Source organism: Vidua chalybeata, chromosome 4 (assembly GCF_026979565.1).
Source record: "Vidua chalybeata isolate OUT-0048 chromosome 4, bVidCha1 merged haplotype, whole genome shotgun sequence".
NCBI lineage: Eukaryota > Metazoa > Chordata > Aves > Passeriformes > Viduidae > Vidua > Vidua chalybeata.
This window is the reverse complement of record NC_071533.1, coordinates 72,329,544-72,348,256: the sequence shown is the minus strand read 5'-3', so window position 1 is coordinate 72,348,256 and position 18,713 is coordinate 72,329,544. Positions and strand designations below refer to the sequence as shown.

Here is an 18,713-nt window from a genome sequence, read left to right as displayed (position 1 = left end):
TGTTCCAGCTGGATCCCTATCCCTGGTATTCCCAGCTGGATCCCCAGCCCTGGTATTCCCAGCTGGTTCCCTATCCTGCTGTTTCCAGCTGGATCCCCAGCCCTGGTGTTCCAGCTGGATCCCCAGCCCTGCTATTCCCAGCTGGCTCCCTATCCTGCTGTTTCCAGCTGTGCTGCTCCTGCCCCGGCTGTGCCGGGTGCTGTCCCGGCGCTGCTGGAGCTCGCTGGGTGCTGGCAGGGCTGAGCTCGGAGAACATCCCGCTGCAGATGGTCTGTCTGGCACCCTATTGTGAGAGCTGAGACCCCAGCAGCCACCACTAGAAGTGCTCGAGGTTTTTTCCTCCGAGGAGAGGGGGTAAGGAAGGAACCAGGCGCTAAAAAAACCCATGGTTGTGGTTTGGCTTTTTTTTTTTAATTTAATCGGGGATGCTGTAAAATCTCGAGTGACACTTCATCCCACAGACAGCAGCAGAGAAAGCAAGCAACAACAAATATTGAAACAGTGGCACAACCTTGCCGACAGAGCTGGTTTTTGCTGTTGGAAGTGTAATCTCAGGCATGAGCAGCGATGGAGGGGAGCTGATGGAGCTGCAAGCGGCGAGGGGAGCTGGGAGTGCTTGGCCTTGGGAGCTGCTGCACGTGGCAAAGTTTGCTCCTGGCTTTTCCTCGGAGGTTCTCGGTAAAAGAACGTGCTTGACTTTTCCAGAAGGAAACAGGAGGCAACCCTAAATTTTCCCTGAATTTGGAGGCTGGGGGTGTTTGCTGGAGGTGCCTGAGCAGCTCAGAGCTGTGTGGAAGGATCTCCTGAGCTCGGTTTAACACTTCTGTTCACTTTCCGTGCCACTCCTTTGTCCCCCTCACTGGCAGTGCTGCTGCAGCAGCTCCTTTCCCTGCAGAAGCTCCCTGTTGGAGATATTACAATACATTTCTCACAGTTCTATTTTTTGAAGTATTTAGTCTTATTTGTAAAGCCATCTTTTGAGACTTATTTCTAGTTCTATTTTTCTCTCAACAACGTCTGTCCTATTCTATATATTTTTAAGTTAGTCTTTCTTATCTTAAGGTTTGCATACAGATATATATGTTTTTTCTCTCAACAGTGTCTGCCTTATTCTATATATTTTTAAGTTAGTCTTTCTTATCTTAAAGTTTGCCTACAGATGTATACGATGTGGACTTTCTGTTAAGTTCTGAACATTTTTTTTTTACAAATCTGTTTCCCACAGTTCCCCTCTGTCCCCGCAGAGCTGGGAGAGGGGATTTGTGGAGACTGCGATTTTTAAAAGCCGGCCCGAGCTTTTTTGTTTGCTGTTTGTTACCATTCTAAACAAGATGGGATCTGGCCAGGGTTGTTATAGTAACTACTAAGATTTCCTCAAGAGAAGGGGGAAAAAATAGCAGCGGGCCCCATTCATGCCTTGCTGCAGCTCTCCATTCAGAGAGCTCTGGGAGAGGGGAGGTGATTTCAGTGGTTTCGGTGATTTCAGGGACAAAACCACATCCCCCTAATGAGCACAGTTATATAACACGTAATTATTTATATTGAATTGTGCATCGTCGTGTATAGTTATATTTATAGGTAGAAATAGTAGATAATGTAATATAATGTAATATAAATAATGGTTAGTATGCAATATGTAAAATAGATGAATATATAAAATGCAATATAATATGTATTATATATATGCAATATATAAAATAGATGAATAATATAATAATATAATATAGTATGTAATAATGTAATATTGTATAATGTAGTGTAGTTAATGTAATGTAATATAATGTAATATAATAGATAATGAAATACAATGTAATATAATATAATATAATATAATATAATATAATATAATATATTCTATATTATATTACATTATATTATAACATGTAATATAATATGTAATAGGATATAATATAAAATGTAATATAATATATAATATAGAATAGAATATATAATGTAATATAATATATAATATAGAATAGAATATATAATGTAATATAATATATGATGTAATTTAGAATAGAATAGAATAGAATAGAATAGAATAGAATAGAATAGAATAGAATAGAATAGAATAGAATAGAATATGTGGAGCACCCTGGGGCAGTGGGAGGTGTCCCTGCCCATCCAGGTGGAGATCCTTCAGGTCCTTTCCATGCCAAGCCGTGCCACGGTCCCGTGCTGTGATGCCATGGGCACAAACGGCTCTCCAGGATGTGCTGCTGGCACTCGCCGGCTCTCTGCCAGCTCTGGAGGCAGGAGGCTGCTCCTCCCTGGGGCTGCAGGCTGGCAGCTTCCACCCTGGTGCTCCCTGGTCCTGCACAGCTGCCCTTTGCTGCCGTTCCCCTGCTCCGTGTGTCTGGAATGTTTGTGGGACAAGGGTCGGTCGCTCATCGCTGCTTTCGGGTTGGGCTTCCAAGGAAACAGCCAAGTCCCCTTCGACTGGGCTGCAGGGGAGGGCGGGAGCTTCCCTGGATCCACGGATGCTGCATGTGAGCTCCTGATGGCCCGGGAACTCGGGATGGAGCCTGGGGAGGCATGCAGGGCTTGGAGCTGCTGAGCATTCCAGGCTCTGACCCCAGGAGAACTCTGCATTGACCTGGGCCTGTGGAGAAGCTTCCAGACTGGAATGGCAGAACTGGGATTGTGGGGTGGAGTTTGGATAGAAGAGTGTGATATCACAGGGTGGAAATCTCAGAGTTTAAGGGTTTAGAATGTAGTAATAAAACAAGATGGAGGTTTTAGAGCAGAGGCTGGTCATTCTTCTCCTTCTCCTTCTCCTTCTCCTTCTCCTTCTCCTTCTCCTTCTCCTTCTCCTTCTCCTTCTCCTTCTCCTTCTCCTTCTCCTTCTCCTTCTCCTTCTCCTTCTCCTTCTCCTTCTCCTTCTCCTTCTCCTTCTCCTTCTCCTTCTCCTTCTCCTTCTCCTTCTCCTTCTCCTCCTCCTCCTCCTCCTCCTTCTCCTCCTCCTCCTCCTCCTCCTCCTCCTTCCTCCTCCTCCTCCTCCTCCTTCTCCTTCCCCACAGGTTTGGGTGGTTTTGTGTAATTGGATAAAAAGTCCCCATTGCAGGCACGGGTGTTTGGTTATTGGGTTAAAAGTGAAAATAATCGAGGTCTCATTTGTTAATTGGACAGTTTATCCTTAAAGGCCTTGCAGAGAGAGAGATGGGGCTGCATTTTTAGTTTGTTGAAGGGCAGCAGAACCCAGGGTTTGTGAGAGTGTGCCAGAGATAAGCACTGATAAACACCTGAGTCCGAACACGAAATAGCATCTCGTGATTTAATCCCGACCCGGGCAGAAAGAAGCAAAGGCTCCACACCCAGGAGCCCTCGGAGGAGCTGCCCAGCCCAGGCAGCTGCGGGGACAAGATCCCGTGTTTCGGGGATGGCCGGTGGCACCAGTGTGGGAACAGCTGCTGGGGCCGAAGTGGGGGTGCAAAGTGCGTGTCCCTCACTTCTGTACTTCAGTAAATACATATATTCTAGGGAAATATACATTATTTTAAGAAAAGGAGTATCTGTTGATATGCACATATGTGTATATTTGATATATTCTGTATATGATGTAGCATGTAGATAGTAGCTATTATAGGCACTATATATACTAAATATAATAGACAATATAATGCAGTTGTGTATTAAAAAGACATATAATATGTATGGTAAAATATTTAATAATATATATGTATATATAATTATCATTATATTAATAAATATAAATACAATAATATAATAATATATATTCTACATTTGATTATATATAATATATTTTTATTATGAATATAAATAGTAGCTAGTATAATAAAATGCAATATATATAATAGATAAAGTAATATAATATGTGTATAATTATAATGTATTATTATATTAATACAATATAATTATAAATAATAATATATTATGTGCATATATTATTTATTTATATGTGGATATATTATTTATTGATATTTATAATATGGAAATATTATTTAATAATATGGATATATTATTTATATGTGGATATATATTATTTATTATTATCATCTGATATATTATATCCGCAGATAATAATAAAGATATATTGCATTTCTTTTATATTATTTCTTATTTATTATATTAATTATATATATATTATCTATATTATATATGTATATATTCTCTATTATATTATTGTATGTGGATATATTACTTATATATAAATATATAATAAACATATTAAAATATATATTTCCATATTATATGGAATATAATGTAATGTAATATAGTGTAATATAATGCAATATATTGTAATTTAATGTATTCTATATTATTATGTATTATATATTATATATGTATATAATATATATATAATATATAATGTATATTGTATATTATATATTATATATTATATATTATATATTATATATGTATTAATATATTATATATTATAATGTATATTTATATTATAATTAAATATTATAATGTAATGTAATATAATATAGTATAATATAATATGGTATAATCTAGTATAATTAATAGAATAGAATAGAATATATATTATATAATATAACTATTATATAATATATAGTATATAATATATACTATACCATGTAATGTAATGTAGTATAATGTAATATATAATATAATATAATATAATATAATATAATATAATATAATATAATATAATATAATATAATGTAATATAATGTAATACAATATACTATAATACAATATAATGTAATATAACACAGTACAATATTATACAATATAATACAATGTAATACAATGTAATACAATACAATACAGTACAATCCAATCCAATCCATTCCAATCCAATCCATTCCAATCCAATCCAATCCAATCCAATCCAATCCAATCCAACATAAGACGATCCGAATGTGGAGCGCCTGGGGCCGCGGGAGCTGTCCCGTGTCCCTGCCCGCGCTCCCCGGTGCTTTCCCGCCCTGCTCCCATGGGGTGCTGTCCCTGCACGGCCCCGGGCAGTCCGCGCTCTGATGCTCAGCTCCGCTCCTGCTGTTCCCTTGCAGAGCCGCCTGAAGGAAGCCGTGCAGCTGCTGGAGGATTACAAACACGGCACCCTGCCCCCGGGAGTCACCAACAAAGAGGTCAGAGGGGAAAACTCTTCCGTTTCTGCTTCTTCCTGCAGCTCAGCGGGGAGGGCACTGCTGGAGGGCATTTCTGGTGTTCCTGTGGCCAAATACCCACTGCTCACACAATTCAAGGGGGAAAAAAAAAGTCCTTTTTTTTAGGTGGATGAAAGCTTTTTGTCGCCCCTGTGGGTTCTTTAGCAGCAGCTGTGTGGCCTCAGCCCCTGTTGCTGTTGTTGTTATTATTATTATTATTATTATTATTATTATTATTATTATTATTATTCCTGTGACATAATTTCCATTTCTGCCCAGATGCCGCCCTCGTTTGGGCTGCACCAGCCCCTGCTGGAGCTGCAGCTGGAGCAGGGACGTTCCTGCCCCCGGGATGGGAGCAGGAGGTTGTGCAATGTCCAGGCATGGGCAGCTCCTTGTGGGGTTTGGGGTTCCTGAGGAAAGGGTCATTTTTGGGACTTTGGGATGGGAACAGGAGGTTGTGCAATGTCCAGGCATGGGCAGCTCCTCGTGGGGTTTGGGGTTCCTGAGGAAAGGGTCATTTTTGGGACTTTGGGATGGGAGCAGGAGGTTGTGCAATGTCCAGGCATGGGCAGCTCCTCGTGGGGTTTGGGGTTCCTGAGGAAAGGGTCATTTTTGGGACTTTGGGATGGGAGCAGGAGGTTGTGCAATGTCCAGGCATGGGCAGCTCCTCGTGGGGTTTGGGGTTCCTGAGGAAAGGGTCGTTTCTGGGACTTTGGGACGGAGGGGTGGGCTGGGTGATCTCTCCAAGACCGCATCAGTCCCGTTCCCTGGACTTCTTCCCAATATTGCACATGGAACCTGTGGAAGCAGCGATGAGGATTTCAGAGGAATCAAACTGCTTTGGAGTATTTTACCTCCAAGTCAGTGCCATGAAACAAAAAACATCATTTTTTTGGTGGGTGTTACCTCAAACTCTTCCCCATTCCTGTCCATGTGGAGCCTCCTGACCTTGACACCAACCCGGGGGATTTTCTATGGCTCTGTTTGTGCATCCAGCACAAAAGGAATCAGTTCTGTGTGATTTAATGTCCTATAAAGGTGAATTGATGTCAGGGCTGCCTGAGGGGATGCAAGGAGCAGCAGTTCCAGTGCACTCCCAAATAAAGTGTGGATGGAAGTGCTGGGGAGCTTTCCACCCACACCCTGTAGGTCAAAAAAACCTCTTTTACCTTTTTTCCTTGTTCACAAGTGACAATTTCTTCTCATCAAAGACAAATACAGGAGGTAAATGAAGGAAATTAAAATTCCTGTTCAGTTCAGAAAGGGGCAGCTGGTGTGGAAGGTGCTGTGCTGGGGAAGAGGAACAGCTTCCACAAAGAATAAATGGGAAATTGTCACAGGCAGTGGCCTGCTGCTCTCCTGATGTCACTGTGCTCTTCCCAGCAGCAACTGATGGGAAGGAGAAGGGGCTGGGGAGGAGAAGGGATGAAAGGAAGAAGGGATTGGGAAGGAGGGAAGGATTGGGGAGTAGAAAGGGCTGGGAGGGAGGGGGGGATTGGGATGGAGAAAGGATGGGAAGGAGAAGGAAGGAAGGAAGGAAGGAAGGAAGGAAGGAAGGAAGGAAGGAAGGAAGGAAGGAAGGAAGGAAGGAAGGAAGGAAGGAAGGAAGGAAGGAAGGAAGGAAGGAAGGAAGGAAGGAAGGAAGGAAGGAAGGAAGGAAGGAAGGAAGGAAGGAAGGAAGGAAGGAAGGAAGGAAGGAAGGAAGGAAGGAAGGAAGGAAGGAAGGAAGGAAGGAAGGAAGGAAGGAAGGAAGGAAGGAAGGAAGGAAGGAAGGAAAGAAAGAAAGAAAGAAAGAAAGAAAGAAAGAAAAGGGGCTGGGAGGGAGGGATGGGAAGAAGGGATTGGGATGGGAAGGAGCGAGGGTTGGGAGGAAGGGATTGGGAAGGAGAAGGGTTTGGGGAGGAGAAGGGATTGGGAAGGAGAAGGGATAAGAAGGAGGGAGGGATAGGAAGAAGGGATTGGGAAGGAGAAGCGATGAAAGGGAGAAGTGGTTGGGAAGGAGGGAAGGATTGGGGAGGAAAAGGGGCTGGGAGGGAGGGAGGGAAGGAGGGAGGGACTGGGAAGAAGAAGGGATGGGACGGAGGGAAGGATGGGAAGGAGGAAGGACTGGGAAGCAGGAAAGATGGGAAGGAGGGAGGGAGGGAGGGAAGGAGGCAGGAGGGAGGCAGCAGCAGTGACTCAGCCCCATCTGCCCGAGGCAGATGACACACAGCCTCTCTCGGTGACAAACCACGCAGACTTTTGACCTACATTTCACAGAGCCACAAAGGCAGGCTCTTGCCAGAGTTCATTCAGAACTCCAGTGGGGGGGAGGCAGCAGAGGCCTCCTGGGAGGGAATCCAGGTGAGGGAGGGGAAGGAAATGCTGGGAAAAGGCCTCTGCTGGGAAATGCTCTGTCAGAGGGACAGTGGGTGTGTGGTGAAGCTGTGCCCAGCCCCCCTTGGTGTCAGGGGTTTGGGTGGGATCGCAGCAAGAGCTGCTTGTGTTCAATAACTGCATTAATTAAACCAAAGCACAGCAGGGCCTGAGTGAGCACCTGCACCCCTGGAGTGTCCCAGGCCAGCTGGGCAGGGATGGGAGCCCCCTGGGACAGTGGGAGGTGTCCCTGCCATGGCAGGGCTGGAACAACCCTAAGGTCCCTCCAACCCAAACCATCCCAGAGTCCACGGGCAGGTCCCAGGCTGTGGGGCTGGAATGTTGTCCCGAGGTGCCACAGCCACTGTAAGGGGGGTGAGGATGGAGGGACAGGCTGCAGGTGACCTCAGGGAGCCCGGGCTGCTGTGGGACACACAGAGCCATGGCTCTGGGCTGGCTGCAGCTGCCTTGGTGACCTGGGGAAGGATCCCTGGAGCAGCAGGGCTGGTCCTTCTGTGCCCCTGGGGCTGCCTGGGTCTGTGGAACAGGAGGGAAATTGGGCAGTGGAGTCATGGAACTGTTCAGGTTGGAAAATCCCTTGGAGGTCACAGAGTCCAACCATCCCCAGCACTGCCACCACTGCCCCTTGTCCCCAAGGGCCACATCCACAGCGCTCTGAAATCCCCCCAGGGATTCTGCCCTTCTGCCCTTCCCAGGATGGAATTCTCCCAGTGGAATTCTCCCCTGAGGCTGATCCCTCTCCTCCTGTTCCTGGGCCTCTCACTCCCATCGTCCCCAACCCAAATTTGATCCAAAGCCACCTGGAAAATGCATTTTTGCTTTCCTGGAGCTGAGACTGACAGATTTCCTCGCTTTTCCATGCACCACTCTCTGCAGGATGGGCTCTGGCTGAGAGGCAGTAACAATTTGCAGTTTTCTGGTGCTAATCTGGGGAAGGGGAGCTCTGGTGCTCTGGAGAGGAGCCTGGTTTGTGGCACACCTGCAGGGATTGGTGCTGGAAGAAGGGACTGAGCCACATCCTGTGTGACAGCCGAGCGTGCCACTCCTCTGCTGCACTGCTGAGGTGGCCACGTGCGGCAGGACACCGGCAGATGGAGGCAAATCTGGTTTTGGACTGATTTTGGGGGGGGGTTTACCCCTCTCTGACTGGGATCTGAGCTGATCCCTTTGTGCCCCGTGGGCAAGGAGTGGATGTTGGAGCTGTGACCCAGGAACACGGAGTCTGAGCCAGGATAAACCGCAGTAGTTGCTTGTCAGAAAGGCTGGGTGGCTCTTCACTGATCTCCAGGCAGAATTGGCTTTATCTCCTTCAAGAACTGCTTCCTGCTTGGTTGCTTGAACCCCTCGTGTGAGAAACGCTGCCCACTTTCAAAAATGTAAAAGCTTTGGCGAAACCTGGTCAAAAACACGGCGGAAGGCGGAGGGAGCAGAGGGCTCTTTCCCACCCTGTGCTGATGCACACAATGGAGGCTTTGCCTTTAACTGTGAGAGCCAAGCAGCTCGTGGCTGCTGTGTCCCGCTCAGAACCGCTGCCCTGGGGGCACACAGAGCCCCCCGAGCGGGCTGAGCGAGGGCCACGATCCCCTCAAAGGCTCCAAAACCACCTGGGCGGGCTTGAGGCACCTTAATTCTCCAAAAAACCAGCGCTCCCCCCCCGCCCCAGCCCCGTGAGGAAGCAGCTCGGAGATGAGGCAGACGAGTTGTTTTGACAGAGCTCTTCAGCAAGCTCCCGGCTCAGGCTCCCTGGTGGAGCAGCGTTTGACAGAGCTCGAATCCCTGCGCCGCTCATTCAGAAATCCACGGCGAGGGTGGCAGGAGCTGCAGCATCCCAGCCGCCTGGGATGGTTTCACCACATGAGGAGTGGAAAACACAGAGCCTAAAGCTATGTCACAGCAAGCAGCTCCTCCACACGCAGCTTCTTGACAGGGTTCTGGTGGAACCAGCCTTGCTCTGCTGCGTTTCCCAGGCAGATTTTTCCAAATGAGCTGGAATGGAACAGTTATGGGCTATCTAAAGATTAAAAAAAACCTCTCAAGAGCTGCGATTGTGCTCGCGGCGCTTGCCCAGGACCGTCTCTGAGGCGGTTTCCAGAAGAAATGCTGGAGCACTGGACAGCAGCAGTGCCAGCTCCTGCAGCTCTGCCCCTTCCAAGCCTCTCCACCCTCCCAGAGGCTCCCGTTCTTCCTCCTGAACTGGATTTCACTGCTCGGCCAAGTGCCCATTAACTCAAGGTGGGAAAAAGCCATTTCTGGGGCCTCATTAGCAAAAATGAAGAATTGATCTCTCCACCTGTCGATAGCTGCTGCACTGCTGAGAGCTCCTTGTTGAGGGGGGCTGTGGGGCTTATTCCTACATTAGAAAGACGTTTTAAAAACAGGATTTTCAGCCTGCCTGTATCAACTATGTGGTCAGCAAAACAGAGGAGAAAGAGCTGCTTGATCAGTATTTATTCAGGGGAGCAAGAAAACACACTCCATTTCTTCAGCTGAGCTTATTTCCTCGAGTTTTTATTCAAATATTTAAAAGCCAGGCTTTTTTTTAAATGAAATATGCAGCTGAGTGTTTGTTAAAATGCCCCCAACCCCAAACATTCTGTGCAGTGGGAATACCCCACACTGTCATTAATGCCCCTCTACAGCAGGCTCTTAGGATTTCCTAATTTTTCTTGAAATGAAAAGTTGTCTTTGGTAGTTGCACCTGCTTGGGGTGGTTTTCTGCTCTCTTGGTTGTTTGGGTTAAATATTTGAGGAGGATTAGAGAAGCTGTTCAGGGGAGAAAGCCCCTGATGGCCTTGGGGAGGTGAATTTGGGTGATGGAACTCTGTGGATCCAGAAATGTTTGGTGGAACCAACATCTGTTTGTTAGCAGGGCTGGGAAGTTTTAGACATTTAGAAATTTTTGCTGTGGGAAGCCCAAGAGAATGGTGGGGCTTGGTGAAATTCCTCCTCCCTGCTCCTGTCTGTCCCCCTGGGGCTCCTGCAGAGGGTGAGGTGCAGTGGCAGCTGCTGCTCCCTGCGTCCCCTCCCATCCTCCTGTCCCAAAAACAGGGTCCTGAGGGGGGAGGTGAGGAGGGAAAGGAAATGTGGAGGATTTGTGCTGATGGAGAAGCTGCTCCAGTTGTCATTTGTGCACCACCTGTTCCAGCTCTGCAGGTATTGATTCATGGAATGGTTTGGGTGGGAAGGGACCTCAAATCCCACCCAGAGCCACCTCCCACCATCCCAGCCTGCTCCCAGCCCCAGTGTCCAACCTGGCCTTGGGCACTGCCAGGGATCCAGGGGCAGCCACAGCTGCTCTGGGAATTCCAGCCCAGCCCCTCCCCACCCTCCCAGCCAGCAATTCCTTGCCAAGATCCCAGCCCAATCTCCCCTTTCCCAGTGGGAGCCATTCCCTGCCTCCTGTCCCTCTGTCCCTTGTCCCCAGTCCCTCTCCAGCTCTCCTGGAGCCCCTTCAGGGACTCTGAGCATTCCCTGGATTTTTCCCTTCTCCAGGGAAACATTCCCAGCTCTCCCAGCCTGGCTCCAGCCCTGGAGCAGCTCCTGGCCCTGTTATTGCCCTTCCATAAAGATCCCTCCATTCTTTGTACTTTGTGCTCCTCATTTCACCACGGAATCCCGGAATCCTTGAAGGTTTCCCTGGAAGGGACCTTAAGGACCACCCAGTGCCACCCCTGCCATGGCAGGGACACCTCCCGCTGTCCCAGGCTGCTCCTTTAAGTGGTCCCAGGGCACCTCAGCCAGAATTCCGCAGGGACTGGGACTGGGATGTGCTGAGGGTCCCTCCCTGTCCTGCTGTCCCTGTCCCTGTCCCGCTGTCCCTGTTCCTGTCCCGCTGTCCCTGTCCCACTGTCCTGTCCCTGTCCCTGCTGTCCTGTCCCTGTCCCGCTGTCCCTGTCCTGCTGTCCCTGTCCCGCTGTTCCTGCTGTCCTGTCCCTGTCCCCGCTGTCCTGCTGTCCCTGTCCTCCTGTCCCTGTCCCGCTGTCCTGTCCCTGTCCCTGTCCTGCTGTCCTGTCCCTGTCCCGCTGTCCTGTCCCTGTCCCTGTCCTGCTGTCCCTGCTGTCCTGTCCCTGTCCTGCTGTCCTGTCCCTGTCCCCGCTGTCCCTGTCCCGCTGTCCCTGTCCCGCTGTCCCTGTCCCTGTCCCTGCTTCCTGACCCTGTCCCACTGTCCTGTCCCTGTCCCTGCTGTCCTGTCCCTGTCCCGCTGTCCCTGTCCCTGTCCTGCTGTCCCTGCTGTCCTGTCCCTGTCCCCGCTGTCCCTGTCCCTGTCCCCGCTGTCCCTGTCCCTGTCCCTGTCCTGCTGTCCCTGCTGTCCTGTCCCTGTCCCTGCTGTCCTGTCCCTGTCCCACTGTCCCTGTCCCGCTGTCCCTGTCCCTGCTGTCCTGTCCCGCTGTCCTGTCCCTGTCCCTGTCCCTGTCCCTGTCCCGCTGTCCCCATGCCAGGCCCGTTCCCGCCGCTCCGTGGCCGCTCCCGGGGCTGGCAGGATCTGTCCCCAGAGCCCCGGTGGCTGCTGCGAGTGGGAAGGTGCAAATGACACACGCGAGGGCTCTGGGAGCCAATTTGCAGCAGAAGGTGGAGACTGTAACAGATCCAATTCCAAGTGCAGGCAGGGCAGGCAATTCCCAAAGTGCCTCCTGGAGGGAATCTCCGCTGGAGGGAAAAGCTTTCATTTCAGGCAATGGTTTCTGCCCTGGAAGCAGGGGCTGTAAAACACCAGGTGAGCAAGGAGCAAGAGCCAGCTTGCTTGAACGCGGCCTTTTCCCTGTTTTGGGCACCTTGGTGTTTAGCCTCAAACCAAAAGGCTGTGCCAACTGCAGGGCGTGATGATGTGGCTTTTGTCCTTTATCCCACGAATTTGTGGGGTTGCATCTGAGTCCTCTGAGTGTGTGAGTCCCTCTCCCACCCCATCCCAGAGCCCAGCACAGACTGGGGGAGCAGACTGGTGCTGGCTGGGCAGCACTGGTGAAGGTTGAGGGAAGCAGCACTCGGTGGCTACCAGCCCCAGAGGGACTGAAATCCTTCCTCTTCATGGCACAGCTGCTTCTCCTGGGGTTTTGTGCTCCAGAAAAACCCTTTGCAAGGCTGAGGAACCTTGGGTGTGTGCTCAGGGTTTGGGCGCCGAAGATCTGCCCTGGGAGATTTGCAGGTGGGTATCAGCACTGGGGGGGTTTCGTGATGAACTTCAGGTTTGTTCATCACTTCTTCCCCCGGAATACTTTCATTTTCTTAGAGTTCCCTGCAGTCATTCCGCGTTTGAACTGCGCTTCCTTCCCCTTGCAGGCTGAATTTTGGCCTCAGAAATTGTAGGAAAGGGTAGGAAGAGCTGCCGAGCTCCTGGTTTAATACCAGTGCTCCGAGTCTCGCCCAGCAGCAGCCCAGGATGCTGGAAAGCTGCCGGGAATTGGCATCAGAGCCCTGATTTCCCCCGCTCGCAGGTTCCTGCCGCCCCACCCTGTAACTGTAGCACCTCAGCAAGCAGTGGGGCGCAGTGCAGGGAATGCAGAGTGAGGTCCCTCGCCCCCTGTCCCTGTCCCCATGCCGGGCTGGCTCCTCTCGGTGCTGCTGCCAGCAGAGAGAGGCAAAGAGCCGCACAGCAGCGGCGGCTGGGGGGGCTCTGCAGGGGGAGAGAAGCTTTTCCCCTGCGAGCTTTGGGGTTTTTTTTAATGCCAGCGAGAGGTTTAAAGGCGCAGCTCGTTAATGAAGTTGTGAGAAATGCTACTCGCTTGCAAAAAAAATTAAAAGCTTTATTAAAACCTGATAAAAAATACGCGGAGTAGAGAAAATGTTACAGCGCTGGGAGCAAAGGACTTTTCCCCACCATGTGCTCAGACACACAATGGAGGTTTTGCCTTTTAACCCTTTAGCCCCTCCCAAAGTTCTGTCCATGGACTCCTCGTTGTTGTCCAGTGCTGGAGTTTACTTCCTTAAATCTTGATTGGCGGTCAGCTGTTGCCATAGTAACAAACCAAATGTCCTCCCGAATGTCCCAAACCCAGGCCACCCCTGAGAACAATGCAAGGGGGGTAAATCCCAACTATAAATCTGTAAAACTTCTATTAATTCTCTATTAAACGTATATACATATATATATATATAGACTTCTCGCTATTAATTCTCTATTAAACATATATAAATATATATAGACTTTTCTCTATTAATCCTCTATTAAATATATATACATATATATACTTATCTCTATTAATTGTCTATTAAACATATATATATAGACTTCTCTATAAATTCTCTATTAAACATATATACATATATAGGCTTCTCTTTATTAATTGTCTATTAAACATATATATATAGACTTTTCTCTATTAATCCTCTATTAAACATATATACATATATATATGTTTATATATATATATTTCTCTCTATTAATTCTCTATTAAGCATATATACATATATATACTTCTCTCTATTAATTCTCTATTAAACATATATATACTTCTCTATTAATTGTCTATTAAACATATATACATATATGTATACTTCTCTATTAATTTTCTATTAAACATATATATATTTCTCTCTATTATTTCTCTATTAAATATATACACATAGATATACTTCTCTCTATTAATTCTCTATTGAACATATACATATATATATACTTCTCTCTATTAATTCTCTATTAAACATATGCATATATATACTTCTCTCTATTAATTATCTATTGAACATGGATTTACTTCTCTATTAATTTTCTATTAAACATATATATACTTCTCTCTATTAATTCTCTATTGAACATATACATATATATATATATACTTCTCTCTATTAATTCTCTGTAAACATTTACATATATATATACTTCTCTCTATTAATTCTCTATTGAACATATACATATATATATATACTTCTCTCTATTAATTCTCTGTAAACATTTACATATATATATATTTCTCTCTATTGAACATATACATATATATATATACTTCTCTCTATTAATTCTCAATTGAACATGTATTTACTTCTCTATTAATTTTCTATTAAACATATATATACTTCTCTCTATTAATTCTCTCTTGAACATGTACATGACATTTGCCTTTTAATTGTGAGAGTCGGCCATGGCATTCCTCGTGTATCACAACAAGCAGCTGATTAACGGAATGCAGCTCATTAGCGAGGGGCTCCCCTCGGTGTGGCAGAGGTGCCGGTGCTCGGGCAGAGGAAGGTGCTGCCTGCCCCTGTCTCTTTTCCCCGCCGGAGTTCAGATGTGAGCTGGCACGGCTTTGCTCCGTGCCCAGACTATGGGGAGGGAGGTGTGAAGCCCTGGCAGTGCCAGCAGTGCCACGGCTCTGCCTCCTTCTCCCGGCCATGTGTTCCCACCTCCCGAGCCTTGCACTGGCACAGCTGGCTGCTTCAGGGAGCTGAGCTTAATAAAAACTCGGCTCCCTTCCCCCCTCTTCCCAAAATCCTTCCTTTTCTGCCTCGTGTTTTGCCTGCTCTCCGTGCAGGGTGAGGGATGGGACGGGGGATCAGGGCTGGTGGGGCTGTGGTGCCCGAACAGGAACCAGCTGGAGCTGCTGAAGGGGGGATAAAAGATAAAATTCTATCAAATTTCTATTTATTTCTGTGAAATTTCTATTTAGATACAATTTTTATTGGTAAATAATCAACAATAAACCTGAAGTGGAGGCTGGAAATTGATCCAGGGATCATAAAACCAGCAATAAACACCCTGAGCTGCGGATCTTGGCTGACTAAAATCCTTGCAGCCACCAGACACCGGGTTTAGGGTTTTTGATCCACCTCTCCTTCCTTGCTGTAGGATCATGGGCTGGAGAGGGACCTGGGGAGGTCACAGCTCCCCGGCTTTGCTGCTGGGATCCTGCCCGGTCATTTCGGTGCGTGTTTACCCGCGCCTCCTGCCAAAAATGCAAGAGCACCCATTTGTGAGCGAACACGAGCGGCGACCCAGCTCCATCGCTTTGTACCCTCAGCTTCACCCCTCGGCATCAGGGGGAGAGGAGGAAAAAAACAAAAAAAAAAAAAACGGGAAAAAAATTAAAAATAGCCGCCCCGCGGGCGATGTGAAGCAGGCAGCTTTGTGCAGAGGTCCCTTGGAGACAGACACTCGCTGTTCTCCAGCCAGCCCCTTCCTGCGCGCGTTGGCGGAGCCTGAGCCGTGCTGTGTCACTTGTGACTTCTCACTCCTCAGCCGCTCCGAGCGCACTCTTGGCAACTCGCTGTTTTGAAACTGTCTCGTTTCTCCCCCATTAGGATCGGTGAAGTGAAAAGAGGCTCGGCGGCTTAATGGGCACGTATTTATTGCTGTGTTCTTGCCTCAATCAGGTTAGCAGCGGGGAGAGCCGCTCACGCCGCCGCAGCCGCAGCAGAGGACAATGAATCCATCAGGGACTAAGAGCCTCCCTTTTGGGGAATAATGGCTTTTCCTGACAGTGTTGATGAAGAGCGAAGAGGTCCATTTGCAGTAAACTGTAATTTTCCCCCCCTCTGGTCTCCCGCAGGATGCGATAGACCCGGGATGTGTCCTTGTCCTGCTGCTCCCTTTTCTTGGCAGGAAAGTGCCCCTTTTTTGGCCAAGGGTTGGGCTTGGGTTTTCCACCCTCTGCCGTGGGAGTATTCTCGGTGTCACCGAGGTGAGCGGGGTTCAGGCGTCACTGTAGGACAAAAGGCACGGAGGGAGCTGCAAAGGCACCTCAAAGGAGCCTCCCTGGTCCCCGGGTGCTGCTCCTGCTGCTCCTCCTCAGCCTCAGACCGGCTTTGTCTGGTCCCACCAGCCCGGGATTTAGGGAGCTCATCCCAAGTCACGTCCCGGTGACAGAGCTGATTACACCTGCCAGCTTGGTGTGGCTAAAATGAGATGAATCAAATCTGATCTGGAGCAACCTGAGCTGGATCAGGGAGCCCAGGGAGAGGTTGGGCACCTCCAAAGGTGCCATCCAACCCAAACCAGCCCATGATTCCAGTGCTATCCACGTCCTCCTCCAGACCTGGTGCAACGATGGCTTTCAGTGAATGATTCTCACTCTGCTGAAGCCTTTCCAGGAGAGTGCTGGGAGGATTAATTAGTTAATGTTTATTGAGTGCTGGGAGGCTGCACCGTGTTATTTCAGAGCTGATTTTATCCGTGGGGACTCGATTCTGGTTCCACCCACTCTTGGTTTGGGATCTGGCAGCAGCTCCTGGTGCTGGGAATCAGCAGGGCCGGGGCAGTGCCCATCCCTGTGCTGGCACTGCTGGGGCACCTCCAGTGCTGGGGCAGCTCTGGAGAGCCCTGGAGGAGCTGGAGCATGGCCAGGGCAGGGAACGGAGCTGGGAAGGGGCTGGAGAGTTCCTGAGGGAGCTGGGAAGGGGCTGGAGAATTCCTGAGGGAGCTGGGAAGGGGCTCAGCCTGGAGCAAAGGAGGCTCAGGGGGGACCTTGTGGCTCTGCACAGCTCCTGCCAGGAGGGGACAGCCGGGGGGTTGGGCTGGGAACAGGGAACAGGGACAGGAGGAGAGGGAACGGCCTCAGGGGAGCCTCGGGGTGGGCACTGGGGAAATTCCTCCTGGAAGAGGTGGTGAAACATTGGAAGTGCCCAGGGAGGTTTGGAGTGCCCATCTCTAGAGGGATTTCAAAGCCCTGTGCATGTGGCACTTGGGGACCTGGGCAGTGGTGGCCCTGGCAGGGCTGGGGATGGTTGGGTGTGATTGTCTGAAATCTTTCCCAACCTGAACAATTCCCTGATTCTCTGATTCCGCTCGGTGACTCAACAATGCTCACAATGGCAAAGGAGTTTTGGCACCCAGGAGGGGCTTCAGGTGCCCCCTGTGCTGCCTCATTTCAGTGTCAGGAGGGGCAGAAATGAACTTTGAGATTTATCCCACTCGTGAGCTCTGTTGAGCTTCGTGTCCTGAAGAACCAAAACCTCCCTAATGCCAGGATTTTAGGAGCAGGGCTGCAAAATCTCCGCTGGGGAGGTTTCCTGTGAGGAACAAGAAGAGCCATAGGACGGTGTTATCTGGTTTTCCAGGTTTATCAGGAATGCCAGACTGCTCCATATCTGTGAGCAGCTGGAGTTGGGCTGGTTTTTCCCCCCCCTTATTTCAATCAATGAAACAACTGGGATTATTGGGGGAGCACATCTGGATTGGAGGCTGCCCTCCCAGCGAAGGGAGATGGTGTGCTCCAGGAGGAGCCTGGCTGCATCCCACGTTCTGCACCACCCAATATTTGGAATTCAGCGTGGGCTGGGTGATCCGAGCTGTGCTTTAATAAACCTCACCAGCCCCGGAGTGTGAAACCACTGGCAGCTCCTGACGGGGTGCAAACTCCAGGCTGTTACCTCGTTAAAATCTGCATTTCCTGGGTGCGGGCGGGGCCTGCTGGAAGGTGAGAACATCGCTGGTGGAGCAGGAAGGGAACGGCTTTTGAAATGGAGCTGGCTGGACGGGCGAAATCAATTAACTCAAAATAGTCGTTTTGCAGTGATTTCCTCTTCAAGCCCGTCCTCACAAAGGGGTTTCGTTGTGTAACGGGGCAAAGTCCAGCCCGGGCAGAGCCCGCTAAAGGCTCTCTGCAGGACTTCCACCCCTGGGTTTGCCTCTCCTCGTTGGGCTCATCTACCCCGTGACTCCTAATTAGTTCTTTGTCTATAATTGTGCCTTGTCATTCTGAGTGGTTAATGAGTGATTAATCAATAAGGGCTTTTCTCCAGGCACTTATTCCTGGCTGGCATAGCTGGAGCAGGCACCCATGGATTTAGCAGCAGTTCTCAAAGGGTGGCACCAGGTGCTTTTAAGCTGAAGGAGGATTCGTTTGGATTCGAAATAAGGCAGGAGGTTTTTATGGAGGGGGTGACAAATAAATTCCTGTCTCTGAGTGCAGGACTGTGGGATGTTCCCGTGTTTAATAGGAGGAGGTTCATCCATTAAGGAGAACTGGAACCCTCCGTGCTGTTTTTATAGTGACAGGTGTTGGTGAAGAAGAGATTGGGGCTGGATGGATTCTTTAAATAAATTCTTTTTTTTTTTTTTTTTAACTATATCTAAGCTGCAATTCTGCAGCTAAATAAGGATTGCTAATGAATGTCCTGACAAGCAAAGATCACATCCATTCCCAAGATTTATTCCAGTCTCCATCTCCTCACCGCAGCTTTGGTTCTCTTCAGATTCTGGTGGTCTTTGAGACCCTGCCTTAAACATCATCATGGTATTTAAGGTGATGTTTCTGGATAACTGAACTCAGCTCCTGAGTTCATAAAATCCCAGAATGCTGGAATGGT

General features: G+C 48.5%; 1 protein-coding gene across 1 annotated transcript in view; it reads left to right on the top strand.

Moving 5' to 3' along the window:
- Positions 1 to 18,713, top strand: part of SFXN5 (sideroflexin 5) — a 107,759-nt gene that overhangs the window by 15,565 nt on the left and 73,481 nt on the right. The window contains 1 exon segment of the mRNA XM_053939917.1: positions 5,001 to 5,078. Coding sequence (XP_053795892.1) covers positions 5,001 to 5,078 — 78 coding nt within the window.